Source organism: Poeciliopsis prolifica, unplaced genomic scaffold, assembly GCF_027474105.1.
Source record: "Poeciliopsis prolifica strain line A6 unplaced genomic scaffold, Auburn_PproV2 SCAFFOLD029, whole genome shotgun sequence".
NCBI lineage: Eukaryota > Metazoa > Chordata > Actinopteri > Cyprinodontiformes > Poeciliidae > Poeciliopsis > Poeciliopsis prolifica.
In genome coordinates, this window is record NW_026562404.1 from 4,440,660 (window position 1) to 4,458,439 (window position 17,780).

At 42.8% G+C, this 17,780-nt stretch overlaps 1 protein-coding gene across 1 annotated transcript; it reads left to right on the forward strand.

Moving 5' to 3' along the window:
• The first annotated feature begins 371 nt into the window (after window positions 1–371).
• Window positions 372–17,564, forward strand: fignl2 (fidgetin like 2). Its single transcript, XM_055049781.1, has 3 exons — window positions 372–505; window positions 1,738–1,878; window positions 12,388–17,564. The coding sequence occupies exons 2-3, from the start codon at window positions 1,854–1,856 to the stop codon at window positions 14,430–14,432; spliced, it is 2,070 nt and encodes a 689-aa protein (XP_054905756.1). The 5' UTR covers window positions 372–505; window positions 1,738–1,853; the 3' UTR covers window positions 14,433–17,564.
• The last annotated feature ends 216 nt before the right edge of the window (window positions 17,565–17,780 follow it).

A 17,780-nucleotide genomic window follows, 5' to 3' on the forward strand; every position in this document is an offset into this window, starting at 1 on the left:
ATTACTTTCAAACTCTGTCAAGCAACTTGATAAACGGTTTTAGTCAGCCAGAGAAGAAGTAAAAGTTTCCCCAAGATCTTTCCACTGTTTGTATTTCAGTGCCAGATCAAACTTGCACTACCAACCCTAAAACTCGGACACTATTCGATGAGCCAAGGTTTCGATGTACGAGTGGCCTCTCTCTCTGCTTCTGAGAATGACTGGTCAGCCCACGCCCTCCTCTCTCCCTCTTCCTACTTAAATACTTTTAGCGTAAAGAGAGAGAAGGAGGGGAGGGGGATGGGAATATCCATGGGGGATGGGAGCTAAGTGCTACCTCTGTTGTCACTGGTCAGAGAGAGAAGCAGAGAGAGAGTGGGAGAGAGAGACAGGGAGGGAGGGAAAGAGCAGAGTTGTGTCCCATATGTGGAAAAAAAAAGCATAGCAGTGCACACACGAGTCCGGTCAGCTCCAGGGATTATCCTAGTGCTCTCAGATCTGATGGAGGACATGCAGGCATGAATAGGTAAGGTCGCTTGTCTTCTCTGCATCTCTGTGTCGATCTGCTGTCACGGCCAGCTGCTCTCCCTGCTGTTTGCCTGGAATCGAGCTCTTTTGAAGTAGCTCACTCCTCTCTTCGGCCACTGACCATCAGACACTTCTTTCCGCCCTGCAAACAAAATCTCTTTCCTGCAAAGAGGTTCTGTTTGTTTGAAGTGGGAGCTGTGGTTTGCTGCTGTGGCGCGGATTGTTGTTCTGGGCTGCGAGTGGTAAAAGTTGGCTGTCAGTTTAAAGTGGAGGGTGTTGTTGTTGCTGAAGTGAAGCCTGTTGGCGTCCAGAGACAGATCGAGGGGGTCATTGCGTAATATCGCCTTCATGTGAATGAGGGAATCTAAATAAATGTCTTCTTTTGTTTCTATATTACTTTACTGTGAATTATTGTGGTCTGATAAAGTTTTGGAATTTAGAGAAAAAATAGTGTGAAAATTCATAACATTTTCTATAAAAATTGTGTTTTTTGTCTGTTCCTTTAATTTTCAATGTGATAAATTCATCTTTTTGCTGTGTATAAATAATCAAGCAAGCATTCTCAAAGCTCTTGTAATTTATAGAAGAATGAAGCAATAAACACTGAAAGATGAATCTGCCTTTTCATCTATGTATACTAAAATGATCAAAACCAAAATGGATATTTCCTACAGTATATGCCGACTTGGCTTTTAAAGTCAATTAAAGTAAAATTTGTTTTCCATTTTTTAAAATGTATAGTTCTACCCTGTCAACACAATTAATTGAGGATCTTTTATTTACCAGATTGGTTGTTATGTGAAACTTGAAAGGAAAGATCTCTTGACTATGTTTGGCTTATGAACCTCCAAAAGTATTTACTGTCTCAAGAATGCAGTCTTTATTGCCCCAGCGCGCGGAGCAATGGTATGCATGAGTCTTTTTGTAAGGCAGATTTAGAAAACCCTCTTTGGAGGCTGGACACAGCTCCACAATCAGCTTAATGCCTGCCTGTAATGAATGCCCTTGTGTGTCTGAATTTGGCTGACTGAGTGTGTGAGTGAGACGGAGTGTGAATTCTGGTTTTGTTACACCGATACGGCTCTCAGGTTGGTCCGTAACTCTATCGTCCTCTGCTTCAGTGTGTTCGGACTCATCTGAAAGTGTTGGTTAACATTTGTCGAAGCTTTTCACAGCAGCCTCCAACAGCCTAATCTATTTCTATTTTCTATTTTTCTCTGTCTTTCTCAGGGTTGTTCTGTTGTCAGTGCGGGCTCATGCCAGTGATGGACCACAGCCGGACCTGCGCTAACCTTAGCTGGCATTCATGAAACAGCATTCCTCCTTACTGAGACCAGCTCCACAGAATGCTGAGTCCTATTGTCCCTTATAGTGAGTAGGACACTCTTTTTTTCCCCCTCCTCTCTAAACTACACACCAAAGAGGCTTGACTTAGTTGGACTTTGCCTGAATCAGTGAGCTCTCGCAGAAAAAAAAATAAGTGGGAGTGGACATGTGCAAACAGAACGAGAGATGCACTGGTGGCTAAAAGTCGGGCTCAGCGCAGAGACTGGACTTTTCTTTGATACGCAGAGTGGAAATGCTAAACCGTGAGCACTGAATGTTTCATCAGCAGGCAGTAGAAAACAGCTGTGGCACAGAAGAGGAACAGAGGAAGGATGGAGAGATGATGGGTTTAGCTGCACACACCCCTTAGCTAGGAGAGTGTAATTTTACCGATACACCAATGCAAGTCTTACCACCGCACACACTTCCTCCTGCTTCCCCTCTCCTTTTCTCATTTTTCTTCCCACAACGCTGACCTAATAACTGACATGTCCAGTGCCATTGCTCCCCTGTGGGCACCCTCACACCAGGCCTCTTAGGAGTCCAGTGCTCGGGCTCTCCAAAACAGCATTGTTTGGTGGCCAGCAGGGGCCAGCCTCTGTGGCCTCGTCCTCAAGAGCCTCTTTTTCCCAGCTCTTTAACTCGCCTCAATGGACCATTATTGGCATGACAGTTACAAGAAAGGAGGGAGAATCAAACAGAATAGTTAATTTAAAAAGTATTACTTTATAATTCATGACAGAAACTTCTGTTTGTGCACCGGCATGTAAAAACGCGTCGCAGTGGCAGCGTAGACAGATGTGACGCTGTTTTGAATTAAAAATGCTTGACTGAAACATAAGCTGATATGATATAATGTTTACTTTTATTAGAGATGCACCAGTCAGTCTGCTTGAAAATAAAATCGGACTTGTACTTGAGATGTCAAGTACATGCATGTCAAGACATGCATGTACTTGACATGCATGTCAAGTACTTGTCGATATGTCTCAGATGTTCGAATACGAAACATGCTGATCTTTTTTATGTTCATAAAGTGAGTAAAAGATAAGAACTCCCACCTCAAAGACCTCAAGGACAATAAAAATGTGACTCTGACCAGGAAAAGGTTTATTGTTACATGTCTAAAATATCTAATCACACTTCATTTGGCCACATCAAATGAATCCAACTCTGATTTGAATATTATAGCAATGACCCAATAGAAACATGATCTGATCTCACACCATCCTATGCACCTTGAAGATGAACGTGAAACTGACAGCATGACCTACTTTCTGATTAACTGTTAAAAATTATCTGACCACTTGGGGGGGATTTGCAGAACATTTGTATGGATGAAAATTGTCTTTAATTGTTGTTGTGATGCAACGTGTGATGGTTATTAATACTGTTATAGAACTTGGTCATGATTAAATCCATTCTGTTAATGCACAATTAAAATATTAGTGAGTTTTGGCTGTAAGGTGTAAGCAGCATGAAAAGGACCCTGGAATTACAGCTTCGTCTTTGACTTTTGGACAAAATCTCCTAAAAGGATTGTTTATCTGAAACCACTTTTTGTTTCTGTCTTCAAAGCAAAAACAAGTTTTTTGTTTTGCCCACAATTTTTTTTAATACACACATTTGTGTTGCTACTTCCTTGGTAATCTGGTCCTTAAATATTAAAACTAAATAGACATAACTGAAATAATGTTCTTGTTCCTGATACAGCAGGATACTGTGAATTTCTCACGGTTAATTCTGTTTTAGTTTTTCACTTGAAGACCTCCATTCCATGTTTTAAAATTTTGCATGTTTTCATATACATGCAAAATTGGATATAGAGCAACAGTAGCTAGTTTGTTTCCTTTTTTGCAATTTTCATCCTTTTGATAGATACATATCTGTATGGCAGGTCTTTCTTTCTAAATAAGAAAGCAAGAGGTCTGGAAAGATGTTCACACACGTAATTAGGTTGACATGCTTGGATCACACTGGGGATTCCTCTTAGATTGCAACACCAACTTATTTTAACTTATCCAGTGACAGACCTTACTGGTCCACCTTGATGGATTAAGTTGAGTTCGCCTAGAGACCGTAGCTCTAAGAATGTCACAGATGGATGGCTGAAAAGTTGGTCTGCTTTCAAACGTCTCTCTGCCGGTTAATAGGGATCTTCTGAACCTTTGTGGTGGGAGGGCTCATTTTACGACTGGGTGCAGTGGTTTTCTCTGTTCGACAGCTTGGTAAGTTCCCATGTACAGCGTTGCTCTGTTGTTGAGGTCATTTAAGAACAGCCTGCTAGTGTGTGTTTGCAGAAAGGAGCTTCGTATGGTTACGCACAGCAGTGTGAGGTAGTCACACTGTTTACTCTCAGACCGGTGACACACAAGCTCACCCATGTGCTTCTTGGTGACTCTGCAGCTCTCAGTTAAAGACTGGAGTCATAATTGAGAAAGATTTTGTATGTGTGCAGAGCATGCGAAGACTCTCACCTCCATGTTGGAATGCCACTTTATGGGAATGTGGAGCATTCCGGCTTCCTGCTGCTTCTCACTCCTGTCGTTGGCTTTTCTGTTTCTGCGCATAAAGAATAGATGCACCCGTGGTTACATGACATGACAACAGCTTGTACACACAACATGCTGTTGGTCCTCGCATGTGGCCAGTCCAGGATACCTCAAGCTGGGTGAAACCGCAATCGCCGGACCTGAGACGAAACCTGAGAGAGATTCCAGGGGCCATGGATACTCCTGGAGGGATTTGGTGCAAAAATCTGTAATCTGCACTTCAAACACACTCTTAAATCAGTCCCAGGCCGCCAACCCAGGAGTGCCCTAACTCTTGTTGCTGGGGGCCCCCGCTGGTGGAGGGATACCTTCTCTTTTAAAGCAGCACACATGCACAGAGAATGACTACACACCAGAGTCCAGTCTGGCAGTTTTTACTGCTCTCCTCTGAGTGACCCCTGTCTTCTCTCTCTCTCCCTTTCTGGCTCTGTTTTTATGTTTTACTCTAAGTTTTAGAGCAGTTGATCTCATCCCACGGCCCCGCAAACATTGGCCGCGGGGGCACAACAGCATCTTTCCCAATTGCAGGCAGAGTGGTATGAGTGTTGTCGTGGAGGGCCCTGTGAGGTCTTTGAGTAAACACACAGCCCGCTAAACTGTGTGTGAATAAGAGCAGGGATCATTAGTGTGGGTGTGAATTGGCTCTAATTAGCCTCCGGTGTGTGAGCGTGTGCATGTTGTTTTGTGCATGTATTGCAGTGGGGAGGTTTAGGGACCCGGGCTCCTGTGAGTCCACGGGCCCGGCGCTTTATTTCTCAAGGGGTTTATCAGCTCATTAAGAAGACCTCCGCTCCCATTAATGGTCCAATTAAGAAGCAAGGGGATTGAGGCTCACTTGGATGGCTGCACTTCACTGGATTCCTGAGGCAGCAGAAATGTGACACATTTTTCCACACAAACACAGCTAATTAGGAAATTAATGCACCCGAAAAAATACTTTAATGCTATTAGATGTTTGTAGTGTGGAGGATCAAATCTTTGCCAGGGCAGCATGTGTATTGACTGTATTGAGATTTGCTTAATTTGTCTGCACAAAGTAAGAGCTGGATGCAGAGAAGGTCCAGGCGATTTGGTTAGAAATGGGAGTAAAGAGAAAGGCGAGGAAGATTGGATGGAAATGATGGAGCCGCAGAGTGGGAGACTGGTTGGGTTAGACAGATGGAGGGGGCGATTGGTCATCACTGAGCCTTAAGGACAGCTGTTCTTTGATATATTGGTGGACACAATGACCTAAAGCCAGCCTGCAGCCACAGAAAATAGGGACCCTGTGTTTTTTTGCTCTTGAAGAGAGCAGGGGAAAGGGGGTGGGTGGGCTGGACTCGGCTTCTGCCATTTGTGGTTGTGCGCTAGCAGGCTCGGGGGATGGGGGGAGTTGTTTCTAAAATTACGAGCATGAAGTGACGCATCCAGCAATTATTCCTGAGGCTTTCTACTTTTGGAGAGTGCTGAGAAAAGCGCCGTTAAAATGTGCACGCTCTCAGATGAGACCTAGCCTCCCCGCTGCATCATCGTTAGCAATTCCAAACACGTTTGTCAATGAATCAATTGTTAACAAATGCCACCAAGTATTTTGGCCGCTCTTCTTGTTCGTCCAGTTCAGAGAAAAACAAGCCGTGGTGACAATAACTATTTGTTACTTTGCACTCGTAAAATAACAAATAGTAAACTAATTGTTAAATTTATAACAGTAAATTTCATAGTGTATTAATTTCATAGTGTATTTTCTGAGCACTTTCTCATCTTTTGTTCTTCCTCTATTAAGTGGTATGATCTCCACACTGACAAAACTCTTCTGACAGCTGGCCTGGAACATTCCCAGTGGAGGTCGAAGCATAAAATAGACTAACTCCAACTGTCATCGTGAGACATGAAACAAAGATCTCAAGTGCAGAGATAGGAAGGAGAAGAGACACACAGAGGACGCCCCTCAAAACCACTGCAGGAGAGAGAGAGTTGTTTTTTCCCTCCTGGGACAGGACTCATGATCCATGTTTAAACTCCACACCAGATCTCCATTATTACATCTTTTTAGGCCATTGAAAAAGAGCCAGACTGAGGCAGAGCGAGAGTGTGGGCTTGTGCTTTCTTTGCGTGTGAGTAGGTCTTAGATTTGTTATAATATTCCCTCACTCATTTATTTCTGAGTGATATGTACCAGTCTTGATGTCATTTAAAAATGCTCTCAAGAACTCACCTTGCACTTGTTTTTAGCAGCGCCTCAAACAATATTTCAGTATCTTTTGATTAAAATTTAGCATATTTGACACTGATTTATATTAATATAAAACTGTAATATAATTGAATATTGTACCACAGCTGTTTTGTAATAATGCAGATGCAGATGAAACTGTGGTATTTCATACCACAGTGGAAGACCACCTTAAGACAATTTTGTACCGTCTCCTCCAGCCATGTTGTAAAATGCAGTTGGCCTCTCAGGTTGGTGCTTTTACGACTGGCTGGCAGTATGTCACGGCATACAGCCCAGAAAGAATGTCCTGTTTGATATTAGTATCATAAATCACTGTGAACTTGAAAACAAAGGACTCAGGGGCCTTCTAATGACAAATCAAGATCTGAAACATAAATAATGGATTCTCGGATGTTCTTTATTTGCACGCTAAACTTGTGATGGCAGAGGGTTTTAAAAAGTTTTGAAAGATTGTTTGCTTGACCTGCTTGTGAACATTACATTATTTTTCCAGTTGCTGATTGATTAGTTTTATGCACGCTGATAACATAAAAGCAGGTTCAGTTATTAGATAAATAACATTGCTTTATTGTATTATATCTCCTTAAGGCTGTTATTCCCAACTTGCTTTCACAGATGCGCGTAGGATGAAGGATGTGAAGCCAAACTGGGCTTGTAATCAGAAACAAATGATTCTAGAAGACAAGTCTAAGCTAAGCTCAAAATTATTTATTTCCCTGGCAAATTTAGGTTGAAAGTGATCTTCTATTTTTACCAGTATCTTTAAACATCAAGTAATATTGACGTTTTGAAGTGGCTAAGTCAGAGTCCCCATTTAAAACTGATCTGTGGAAGGAGCTGAAGGTTAGAGTCATGGTAATCATGCTTTCCAATTTCAAAGCCCATCGCAAAAGATAAATCAAGTTAGCACTGTAGCAAATATTTTTCGGTTGAACATTTAGAGGTGTATAAATACTTCAATAAACTAAAATGTAAATTAAAAACACCTTTTTTTCAAACTAATATTTCTTTTACTTTGTTTTATTATTATTTTGAGATACCTGCCTCATTTCTGTCGGGCATAAACCAGTTGAAACAAATTAAATTTAAATCTAAATCTATGAATAATTTAGGCTCCACTTTGTGATTATTGGTGATCAGATTGTGAGAACTTCTAGAATCAGATATTTCTGATCAATCAATTGCAACACTAACAACACTTTAAGGTGTAGAAGGGGAGTAAGAAAGTTTGCCATTTTCTTTGTCAGTGAAGTTTTAAGAACTATAGCGAGGCGAAGCACATATCCTGACACGTCCGATGTTTATTCAGGCTGTGAGAATAGTTACTAATCCTGCCTATGCTGATCACAACTAATATACTTTAAATTGTTTCACAACCTAATTATTTTCACTTAGTTTTAAAACCATATTAAAACCTATAATATTCTTGCTATATCTTCATATGTTACACTTTTAAATCAGGATGGGCTTAAAGTGGTATCAATAATCAAAACATTACAGACTGATTGTTGTTCACAAAATTGTGATCACTTTCACTATCTTTATGATAAATATTAGAACATATTGTGATGAAACTGGTGAGGTTCACATGTGCCAATGATGCACAGTGAGGGTGTGTCAGGTTGTTTGTTTGCTAGTCATGTTTCTATTTACTGATCATCTTTTTACATTTTTGTAACATTGAAAGAATTTCAGCAAAATGGTTGTTTTACCATGTTCAATTTTCAGATCGACCCTTTTTCTTGGATTTAAGCAGAAAGATTCAGCTTTCCATATTTTCCAAAGATGAATTTCCAGATTTTTATATTCTGCTGAAGCATCCTGTCCTCAAATTGCATCTTGTTTTTCTAACACGTTTGACTCCTGCCTCATTACGGAGGCGTATGATGTCGAATTGTTAGGTTTATCAGTGGACGGACGTGTAACTCAACGCTGAACAGACCCTGATTGAATTGATCCAAAATGCTGCTGTTTACAAGCAGCCCCCTCCACAATCTGCACATTTTAATAGCACAGAGTCCCAGAAGGCTTGTTGCATCCGTGTATGTTTTGTTCCTCGAGGCATGGAAAATAAAAGAGCCGAGAACGAAGAAGGGGAACGCAACCTCTGGGGAGCAATGAAACATCGCTGGGTCCCTCCATCTCAGGGCTTCGTGCCAAGATAACGTTTCACCTCAAACCTATAATATTTTTATGAGGAACCACAACAGAGCTGGAAGTAATACCTACTTTATGGAACAAAAACTACTGTTGTGTTCTCCAATAAGCACTGGATGAGGGGACTTTATAGATAGCGGATCTGAGCATGTTAAGGCTATAAAAAAACCTCCCTCCTAAAAGTGAAAATTGCTTAAGAGAGCCATGCCGCTGTCTTCATCTCATACACTTGCCATAGGATGCAGCTCACACAGGTCCCTCAATAAATCCCAGGCTGACACAAAAGCTGTCAGTGAACTGCTCCTGAATAGATTAATAAGATTTCCATAATTAGACAGGCCCCTGACAATAGGATCCCTTCGGCTTTGTCTCAGGGCCAACTGGATTGTTCGATCCATGCACGTCTGCTGGATGGTTGTCCACCACAAAGGCTGCACAGACAGTAAGGCGGTCAGCAGAGGAACATCTGTCTCTCCTGGGGCCGAGAAAACACACACAAAGAGTGGGAAGTTTCACATCCACGGACAGAAGGTTCTTATCAGCCGCCTCACAGCCAAAGAAGACCATCAGTCAACATAGGAAAGTTCAATATTAAATTGAAAAAAATATATATGCATATTCAGTGCTTTTTCAGTGTGATCACAGTACGAAAGTAGCTTCAAAATAATCAAGTCTGGATTAAAACTTTTCAATCATAATAATGTCTCTGCTTACTCCTAGCACAGGTTTTAAATCTATAATCCTCCCATGTGAACGTGAGGGTTGATTTGTTTTAGGCTGGAAAAGAGAAAATAACAAAAGCACAACAGAAAAATACATTTTTACCTTAAATATTTACACATTTTACCAGCTCCGTACTCATCTTTCTTGATGTCTTAAATAATTTGCAATATAAGCTGACACTCAAGCCTTCACTGAGGTTGATCTAATGATTTTACTGTCGTCACACATTGTCCTGATTTCCTGCTTCTAATCTTAGCTTTCTTACCGGCCCTCCAATGAATTAATCTGTGTGATGGCTCCGATTTAGGCAGAACTGTAGATTAGAGCTCGCTCAAACTGCTACTGCTCTAAAAACCACAATCCAGCAGAAGGCAGCATTTAATTACACAGAAAGGGCTAAACTCTGCTGAAAAGCTGCCGCTTTCTTCACAGACGAATGATTTATTCACTTTTTTTACAAATGACAGTGAATTTGTTTCTATGTAAGCAGCACAATCAGCTGGTGGGATGGGAGAGGTGAGGTGTAGTTTTCTGTATTAGTGCTGATGATGGAGTGGACAGCAGTCAGCCCGTCTCACAGGGTCCTCTAATGTCTGCTACAGTCCCCTCAGAAAGGACGGAGCGCCTGCTGTCCACTCGCTCTCTTTTCCCTCCCTCCCTCCGACTCTGCCTTCTTCCATCCCTCCCTCCCTGCTGCAGGTTTTATGAGCTCCCCTGGGCTCTCATCCATCTTTGTCACACACAGGCCCCATTATTGGGGCTGCTCGCAAACTGGTCCGGCTGCAGATGGGAAGGGCCTGCAGGACATGTACGGTTTCTGTGGCCCGGACAAAGACCTGCAAGTCAGTCCGCAACAAAACAAAACCGAAAAACAAAAAAATGTGGTCATATGGGTGTGGACAAGTCTGTATTCTGCAAGATGTATGAGAATGTCACAGTTTGCTGCAGTGGGCTGTGCAGCCGTGTTTGCTGTCTGAAGCTTAGCGAAGCACTTGAACTGGTTTGGCCATTGGGAACTTAAGGCAGTCTATTTGAATATGAAGGACATGATAATCCAACGGCCATCTGGTCTGCCGGTCTCATCTGACTGAATAAACAGGCGTAATCTGAAAACACACACAGGGAGGTTTGGAAAGACGCAGGTCAAAGTTTAGCAGCGAGATAGTAGAAGCAGAATCTCGCGCTGTGGATATTGAGATTTGATTTAAACAGCAATAAGAGTCCTGGCTCCACACCTACAGACAGCCATGAATAATGAATCATCAGGCGGCTGCTGCAGGAAAAGGCAAAGAGCTGCAGCAATGACGGCTCCTGCTACATTCCTTTTTACCTTGCCGTTCCTGGCCGGAGTATTTCTCACCTCAGGGTAAATTGTGACAGTTCGATAATGCCAAGCTATGTGTGGAATGTCAAGCTAATGCCTGAGCAGGAGGCAGGGCTAAAATATCCTACATCTAATGCTAATAACATCAAAATATTGGCTTTGGGCATTTATAGGATGTTTTTGAGATCGTGTTTTAAGGCAGATTTAATAAAGAGGCATGGAGTGAAAATGTTATTTATAGAACATTATTTATTTGTTTTTTCCAAGCTGCTTCGACCTCGCTGAAGTCAGCTAGAGGAGCAGACATTCCCCCTTCCCAATGTTCCATAGGAGCCTGTGCTGATGAATAGCTCACTATGCTGCACTTCCAGTACACCCCCTTTTTCTTTCTCACTCTCTCTAAACCACTGTCCACACACACACATGCACTCCCTCCTTTTCCTTCCCTCCTTGTGTCCAGCAAGCCATTCTGAGCAGTGGTGTACGGTGGGTGGGTGGATCCGTGGGTGGTAGGTGGGGGTGTGGGGCGGAGAGAGCAGGCATTCACAGCAACATGCACCGGGAGATAACAATAGCTCCTCTGGGAGACCTGCAGATGCTACTAGTAGGGCGAACAGTGGAGGGGTCTTATCGCTACGCCAACATGAGCTGGGAAACTACAAAACAACACATGCAACCCACTGATTTGCTTTCATGCTTTCATTCTGCTGCTTTCCATGTTTTCTTGTGCCTCCCTTTCAACTTCCCCTCCCTGTTTAGGAAATTCGACACTGTTCTGTTGCCAAACTTGGCAGAGAAAAGATGCCTTTCCTGTCAGAGGAAGTTCACTTCTTGGCAGAGGAGGGATCCTTGACCACGTCATTTTATTCACAATGGTCAAACTAATGGAGATGCAGTTTCCATGCCATCCAGTTTTTTGTAAAACATCAACCTGCTGATTCTGTTTTCTGTTTAAGGACTACATATAATCACTGATTTTAAAATATTTTTAATATTTAAGATGTATTAATATTTGTTGCCTTCTTGCCAAAACTCGTCATTTATTTGCTCAGCAGGGCTGCAAGATAAAATTAACACACAGAGCTGCAATATTTTTGCTTTATAGTACAATTTAGGTATCATTTGGGGTCAACTCAGGGTTTCTTTGCAGTATGCAAAATTTGAAAGCATTTTCCAGATATGAATAAGGCTGGACAACAAAGTGAGGAAAAATATTTCTATTTCAAGACTTATTTCCTATTCCATTATCTGAAAGATCCACCCATTCCATTACTTACTGCAACCATTACTTTAAAATATTTTTAAAATTGAACTTTTAATCAGGAAAACAAAAAAAATGTAAGGGTAGGACATATACTATGTTGGTATATTTGAAAAGGAAATCTGAGAAAGCAACTGTACAATTAAGTACAGTAAATAAATTTGAGGATGTCAATAATTAATAAAAATGAGGTAAAACTACGTTTCACTATTCTTTCTATTGTCAACGTAGAACACAGTTACTCCAGAAACAGCATTACTCTAAAGCTTTTTGGCGTAGTTGTATGTAAAATAATTTTATGTTGTTTTTGTGACTGTCTTGTCAGGCCTGTTAAAGATGCACTGGAACCCAGAGCATGCCCAGCCCCTCAGCCAGTGGCCCGAGCAGCACCTGGATGTCTCCTCCACCACTTCCTCTCCAGCCCACAAGGGGGACCTCTACTCCGGCCGCGGACGCAGCTCCTACAGCTACGCCTGGGCCAACGACGACATCTCCGCCCTCACAGCCTCAAACCTCCTGAAGCGCTACGCTGAAAAGTACGCAGGCGTGCTGGACTCACCGTACGACCGACCTCCTACTGTGGGAACGTACCCAGAGCCGGGGGCTTTTGGGGGCCTTAATGGCCAGAAGACAGAGCTGGAACCTTGGCCGCTGACACACAACACTGATGGCTCTTATCCTCTGGTTCCTCCTGGAGGCCACGAGAGTCTTTCGAGCTCTAAGACTGTTGCCACATCTGCCGGGCCCCCTGGGGTGAGCAGCGTGTCAGTAGTCAACAGTAATCTGTCAGACTCGGCCTACAGTGGTAGCAGCTCCTGCAGCGGTTCAGGCGAGTATCCCTCCAGCTACAATGGGACCTATCTCTCCTCAGGGTTCTGTCCTCAGCCCAGTGCAGCACTTCCCCCCACCTCCCTTCACACTCTGCAACCCACACCCACTCTAGTGCCCAGCTACAGTCCAGACACGCCAGTTTATAACTACCCACCCAGCACATACCCACCCCAGACTAGCCTTGCTCCCAGCTACAGTCATTCTTCTACAACATATCTTCCCTCAGGTCTACCAGCTCCTACACCCATCCCCTCCAGGCCCACAGTGGTTGGAGGCTCATATAGCTACCAGAGCGCCAGCCTTGGAGCATCTGAGTCTGGAGGGACATTAAAGAGAAAGGCTTTTGAAATGAGCGTAGAGGAGGAAGAGAGTGGGGACCGGTCACGGTACAGGAAGTACAGCTATGATTCCCTGAAGGCTGGAGGGACCTCTCCCTATGGAGTGAGTGAGAAAACAGAGTGCAGGGGAAATGGATTCAGCAGCTCAGGCAGCTCAGACCCTCAAACCTTCAAGCCCAACAAGCCCTCTTCTCAGCCCCTGGTGTCTCCTCAGTTTGGGGCTGGAGGGGAGTACAGTCCTCCTGCAGGCATGACGGGGAAGAATGGGGTGACGGAGCAGGGCTTCACCCAGCAACAGCGCCGCCCCCAGTCTCTCAAACGCCCTCCGCTGTGTTCTGCACCTGTTGAAGCTATGAAGAGCCCAGACCCCCGACTGCTGGAGCTCATCAACGGAGAGTTGTTAGACTGCAGCCCGGCACTGCTCTGGACCGAACTGTTTGGGCTCATTCATGTCAAGGCTGCCCTGGAAGAGGACCTACTGTGGCCCGTGTTAAGGCCCAGCCCATTGGTGCGGCCGCCAAGAACCGTCCTGCTGTTTGGTCCTAGAGGAGGGGGGAAGACGACACTGATTCGTTCATTAGCCTCGCAGATGGGGGCTTCCTTCTACCGTGTGAGCGGACCTATGTTGGCATCTAAAGGAAAGCTTGAAGCAGAACACATTCTGAGTTCTCTGCTGCAGGTGGCAGGGGCTCGGCAGCCCGCCGTGATTCTGCTCAGTCAGGTGGAAGCGATGGAGGAGGAGGAGGGGCTGAGGCAGATACTGCTAACAACCCTGGAGAAAATCCAGGTAGGGTCCACAGGTTTGGTTTTTCTTGTGTGTGCCACTGGTAGGCCAGATCTCCTGCAGGACGCGGTCCACCAGAGCTTTGCCAAGAAGTATTATGTGAACCTCCCAGACATGGGGATCCGTCAGCATGTCCTGCTGCAGGCATTGACACCTCAGGGTTGCACCCTGAGCGAGAGGGAGATGACTGCTGTGCTGCAGCGCACTGAGGGCTTCTCCGTGTGGGAGCTGCTCCAGCTGAGCCAGCAGGTGCTCTCGTCAGCATCTTCCCCGGCCGGAGCCATGCACGGCCTCGCCACGTCCCCCAAAACGCCGGACTTCACAGATTTTGAGAATGCCTTTTGCAAGGTGCGCCCACACACCACCACAAAGGACCTGGACACTTGTATAGAGTGGAGCAAAATGTACAGCCACTGAGAAAGCAGCTAGTCACCGTACTCGGACTGCACTACGGCCCTGTTTTTTGCTTCGGCATTTAAAGCCTTGGGAATGTTTTGTTGTTGTTTCCTAATTACTGATTATGCAGCCAAAAGAGCCAGAGAATCTAGACGCTAGGGGCAGCGCTGATAAAGTTTTTTCACTGGCAGGAACCTGCCATGGTATACTGTTTGTTTTGGCCTGATGTTTTCCCAAAGAAAAAGTGAGGTGAACGGGTTTTAGTCATTTGGCCAAGAGGGGAAATCAGAGGGGTGTCTCGATTAGCCTGGGTCCAGGACAAAATCAGTTATTTGTGGCTAGGCGATGTGGTCCAACATTATGGATAATCAGGGTTTGGAAAATCCGCCCTTTGGCTGCTACTCTCAGGATCCTATTTATTACCAATCCACATCCATGTTATCCTACAGTCAATGTAGTCATAGGATTGTCGCTCAAAGGGCTTGGGATCAGCAACACTTCAGCAACTTTTTTTTTTTTTTTTACCAAAAACTTGACAAACCAAATACACAATAATAATATAAAAAAGCACTGATAATTTCTCAAAACTGACCAGTAGTAACAAAGTAAAAATCACAGCATGTTGATATTCACAATAGCTTTTTACCAAACTATGACACAAAAACCTTCTCGGAGAAAACAAGTGCAGAATAAGTGAAGCTGGGCCTCCTTTGTCCTGGAGTACAGCTGTCTAAGTGGACTGTTTTTATGTTTCATTGCAAAACCACTTCTCATGCTTCACCTGTCTCACCGCGCTGAGCTTACAGTAAATATAGCACGACGAACCCAAAACCTGCTTCACGATTCACATTCCACATCAGGTTCAGTTTCCCACCTGCAGAACAACACCTGCGCATTCGGCTTGTCCCACATCGTGTCGGTTTTCCTGCCTCCGTTCCTCCTTTTATTTTTATCTTTTTCTTGTATTATGTGATATTGTTTGAAATGCTCAGGAAGAATTTCTTTACCTCAGAAATATGAAATAAAGAATGTATGTAATCTTAGGGTCTTAGATGAGAGTGAGATAGAAGAGCGAGGAGGACCGTGACAGTCTCGTGAAAAACCCACTGCGGCTGGGCTTGTACCTCAGCAGAGAAACTTGAATATTCTACAAAGAGTAACATTGAATGTAATTCAGGTATTTCAAAGGATATTTGATGCCATAAATCCATGTATTATTATATATGAATATATAAATACTTTTTTTTCTGTTTGTTTCAGTTCTTTTACCATTTATTTTTAATGTAGTTTATGGTGAAGTGATGATTGTCTTTGAGAAATGTAGAAAACAGAAAATATTTCTTCTTTTGTTGGACAAACTGCTGAGAAGTGCACCATTTGGTGTTTTCCTCACATATTTACACACACAGACATCATTCATCAGCAAACCTTGGTAAACGTGTAAAAACCATTAAAATAACTTATTCTACTAGATTAAAGTTGCAGAAATATATTTAGAAAGATGCAATCTAAAAATCTTCCAGTTTTGTAAAATTTTTTAAGTCGATCTGAGTTTTTATGAAGTTTGAGATAAAACTCTTTAGACCTGGAGTTGTCCTATATAAAACCTCTTTGGACATGAGGTAACAATCCCAACAGTTGTCTGAGTTTCAGCTCACTTCCTGTCAATATGGGCTCCTTGTGTAAATATTATCTGGGAGTATGACTTAATAAAGGGGCCCATTTTTCACATTTTTATTTTTTATTATTGGCCTCTTGGGTTGATGATGCATGTTGCCACCATGACCAAAGAGCAGAATGATGTGGAAGGTAAAACATGTCCGCAGATCAAAGTTAAAAGCTGCAACAAATGTCACCAAATATCCATAACAACAACTAGATGCTTCCCTCACATCAAATGGCTTCTTAGGAGGTCAATAAACATGTGAACTTGTATTAACCCTTTAACTGGAGCTGTGGCTTTTGGCAGATGAGACAAAGAAATAAACACTAGGTGGGACCGGTGTAAAATATATTAAGAGGCCTTAAAGTATGACAGAGGATCAGTGATGCTGTGGGTCTCTTGTTTGAGTGCATGGAAACACCAGGAGCCTATAGTAAAATATTGATTTATTTTAAGGCTTTTTGCACAATTTTCCAGGTATGTCAAGGAATCTGACTACATCTGTAAATTAGCTCTGTGCTGTGGTTCTAAATTGTATTTCTAAATTAAAAAATAAACACAGAACCAACCCCGGTGCACTGACCGTCAACATCTGAACTCAAAACTTGATTAAAATGGCGTAGAATGTCAACCCCAACTAGTAGTTCAGACCAAGGTGTTACATGTGGCTTTCAGTGCATCTCAAAAATTCAATATTTACAATTACTTTGCGCATAAGCCAGCATGTAGACAATCCAGCAATGCATGTCCTTCTACAGCAGGTCCTTTTAGACACCGAAAAAAAAACCAGGCAACGTTCTGCAGGCAAAGCAGCTCGTAAGTTTCAGGATGATGTAATATTTCCCTCTCCGTCATCCCTCCCTCTGTCGCTCAGTCCTCATCATTCTTTTTTTTTTTCTCTCTCTTTCCCCAAATGCAATCTCATTAGACTGGATTGCCCCCGGCCACAGGCCTCAATGACCATGTGGCGTTGAATCTCCTCACCAACGTCCCTCCTCCTCCCCTTCCACTTCCCTTATTCTGATTTCTCCGGAGTGGAAGTGGACTGATTGATGCCCGGCAATCTTATATCTCAGAGCAGCCTTTCCTCATCAGCTGGTGGCTTCAGCCAGATCAATCAGTGTCCCCCCACTGACTTGGAAATGCAAAAACAAAAAAACAAAAAAATCCTTTTTCACAATTGCTCACATTAAATTACAGAAATGTAATCTCTGTCGACAGTTTGTCCACCAAAACAAGCTTTTATTTTGTCCACTTTTAATCTGCCCACCACAGTAACTTTTTCTCTTGGTTATTGTACATTTTCTGTAACCATTTCTACCTCATTTTTGCAGCATATTGTACATGAAAATATTTATTTCATGTCGTTTTATTTGATGTCTGTTTTAAAAATGATAATGATGTTTCTTGAACTGTAATAGTCTACCTCAGAAAAGACTGTATTTTAAGAGAAGAGTATCACACAATATTAAACAGAATTTGTCAATATTGCAACACGGCTGTTTATTTAGTTCACACTCACATTTGCACAATTAAGAAAGGTTTCTTAGGCTTACTTTACCTGATTTTATATGTTTCATTTATTGCTGTTTCAATTTGATCTATGATTACCGATGCTGAAATAAAATATTTGTCACATTTTTGTTTCATTTCTGCTTTCATCAAGCAAAAATGAAACAAAAAGTAGGTTTTTTTTTTCATTTACA

Excerpts from the sequence above, each read along its gene's own strand:
- fignl2 (XM_055049781.1), top strand. The coding sequence starts at position 1,854 with ATGCTGAGTCCTATTGTCCCTTATA. Across the intron at positions 1,879-12,387 it reads GAGTCCTATTGTCCCTTATA|GCCTGTTAAAGATGCACTGG; the intron begins GTGAGTAGGACA and ends CTGTCTTGTCAG.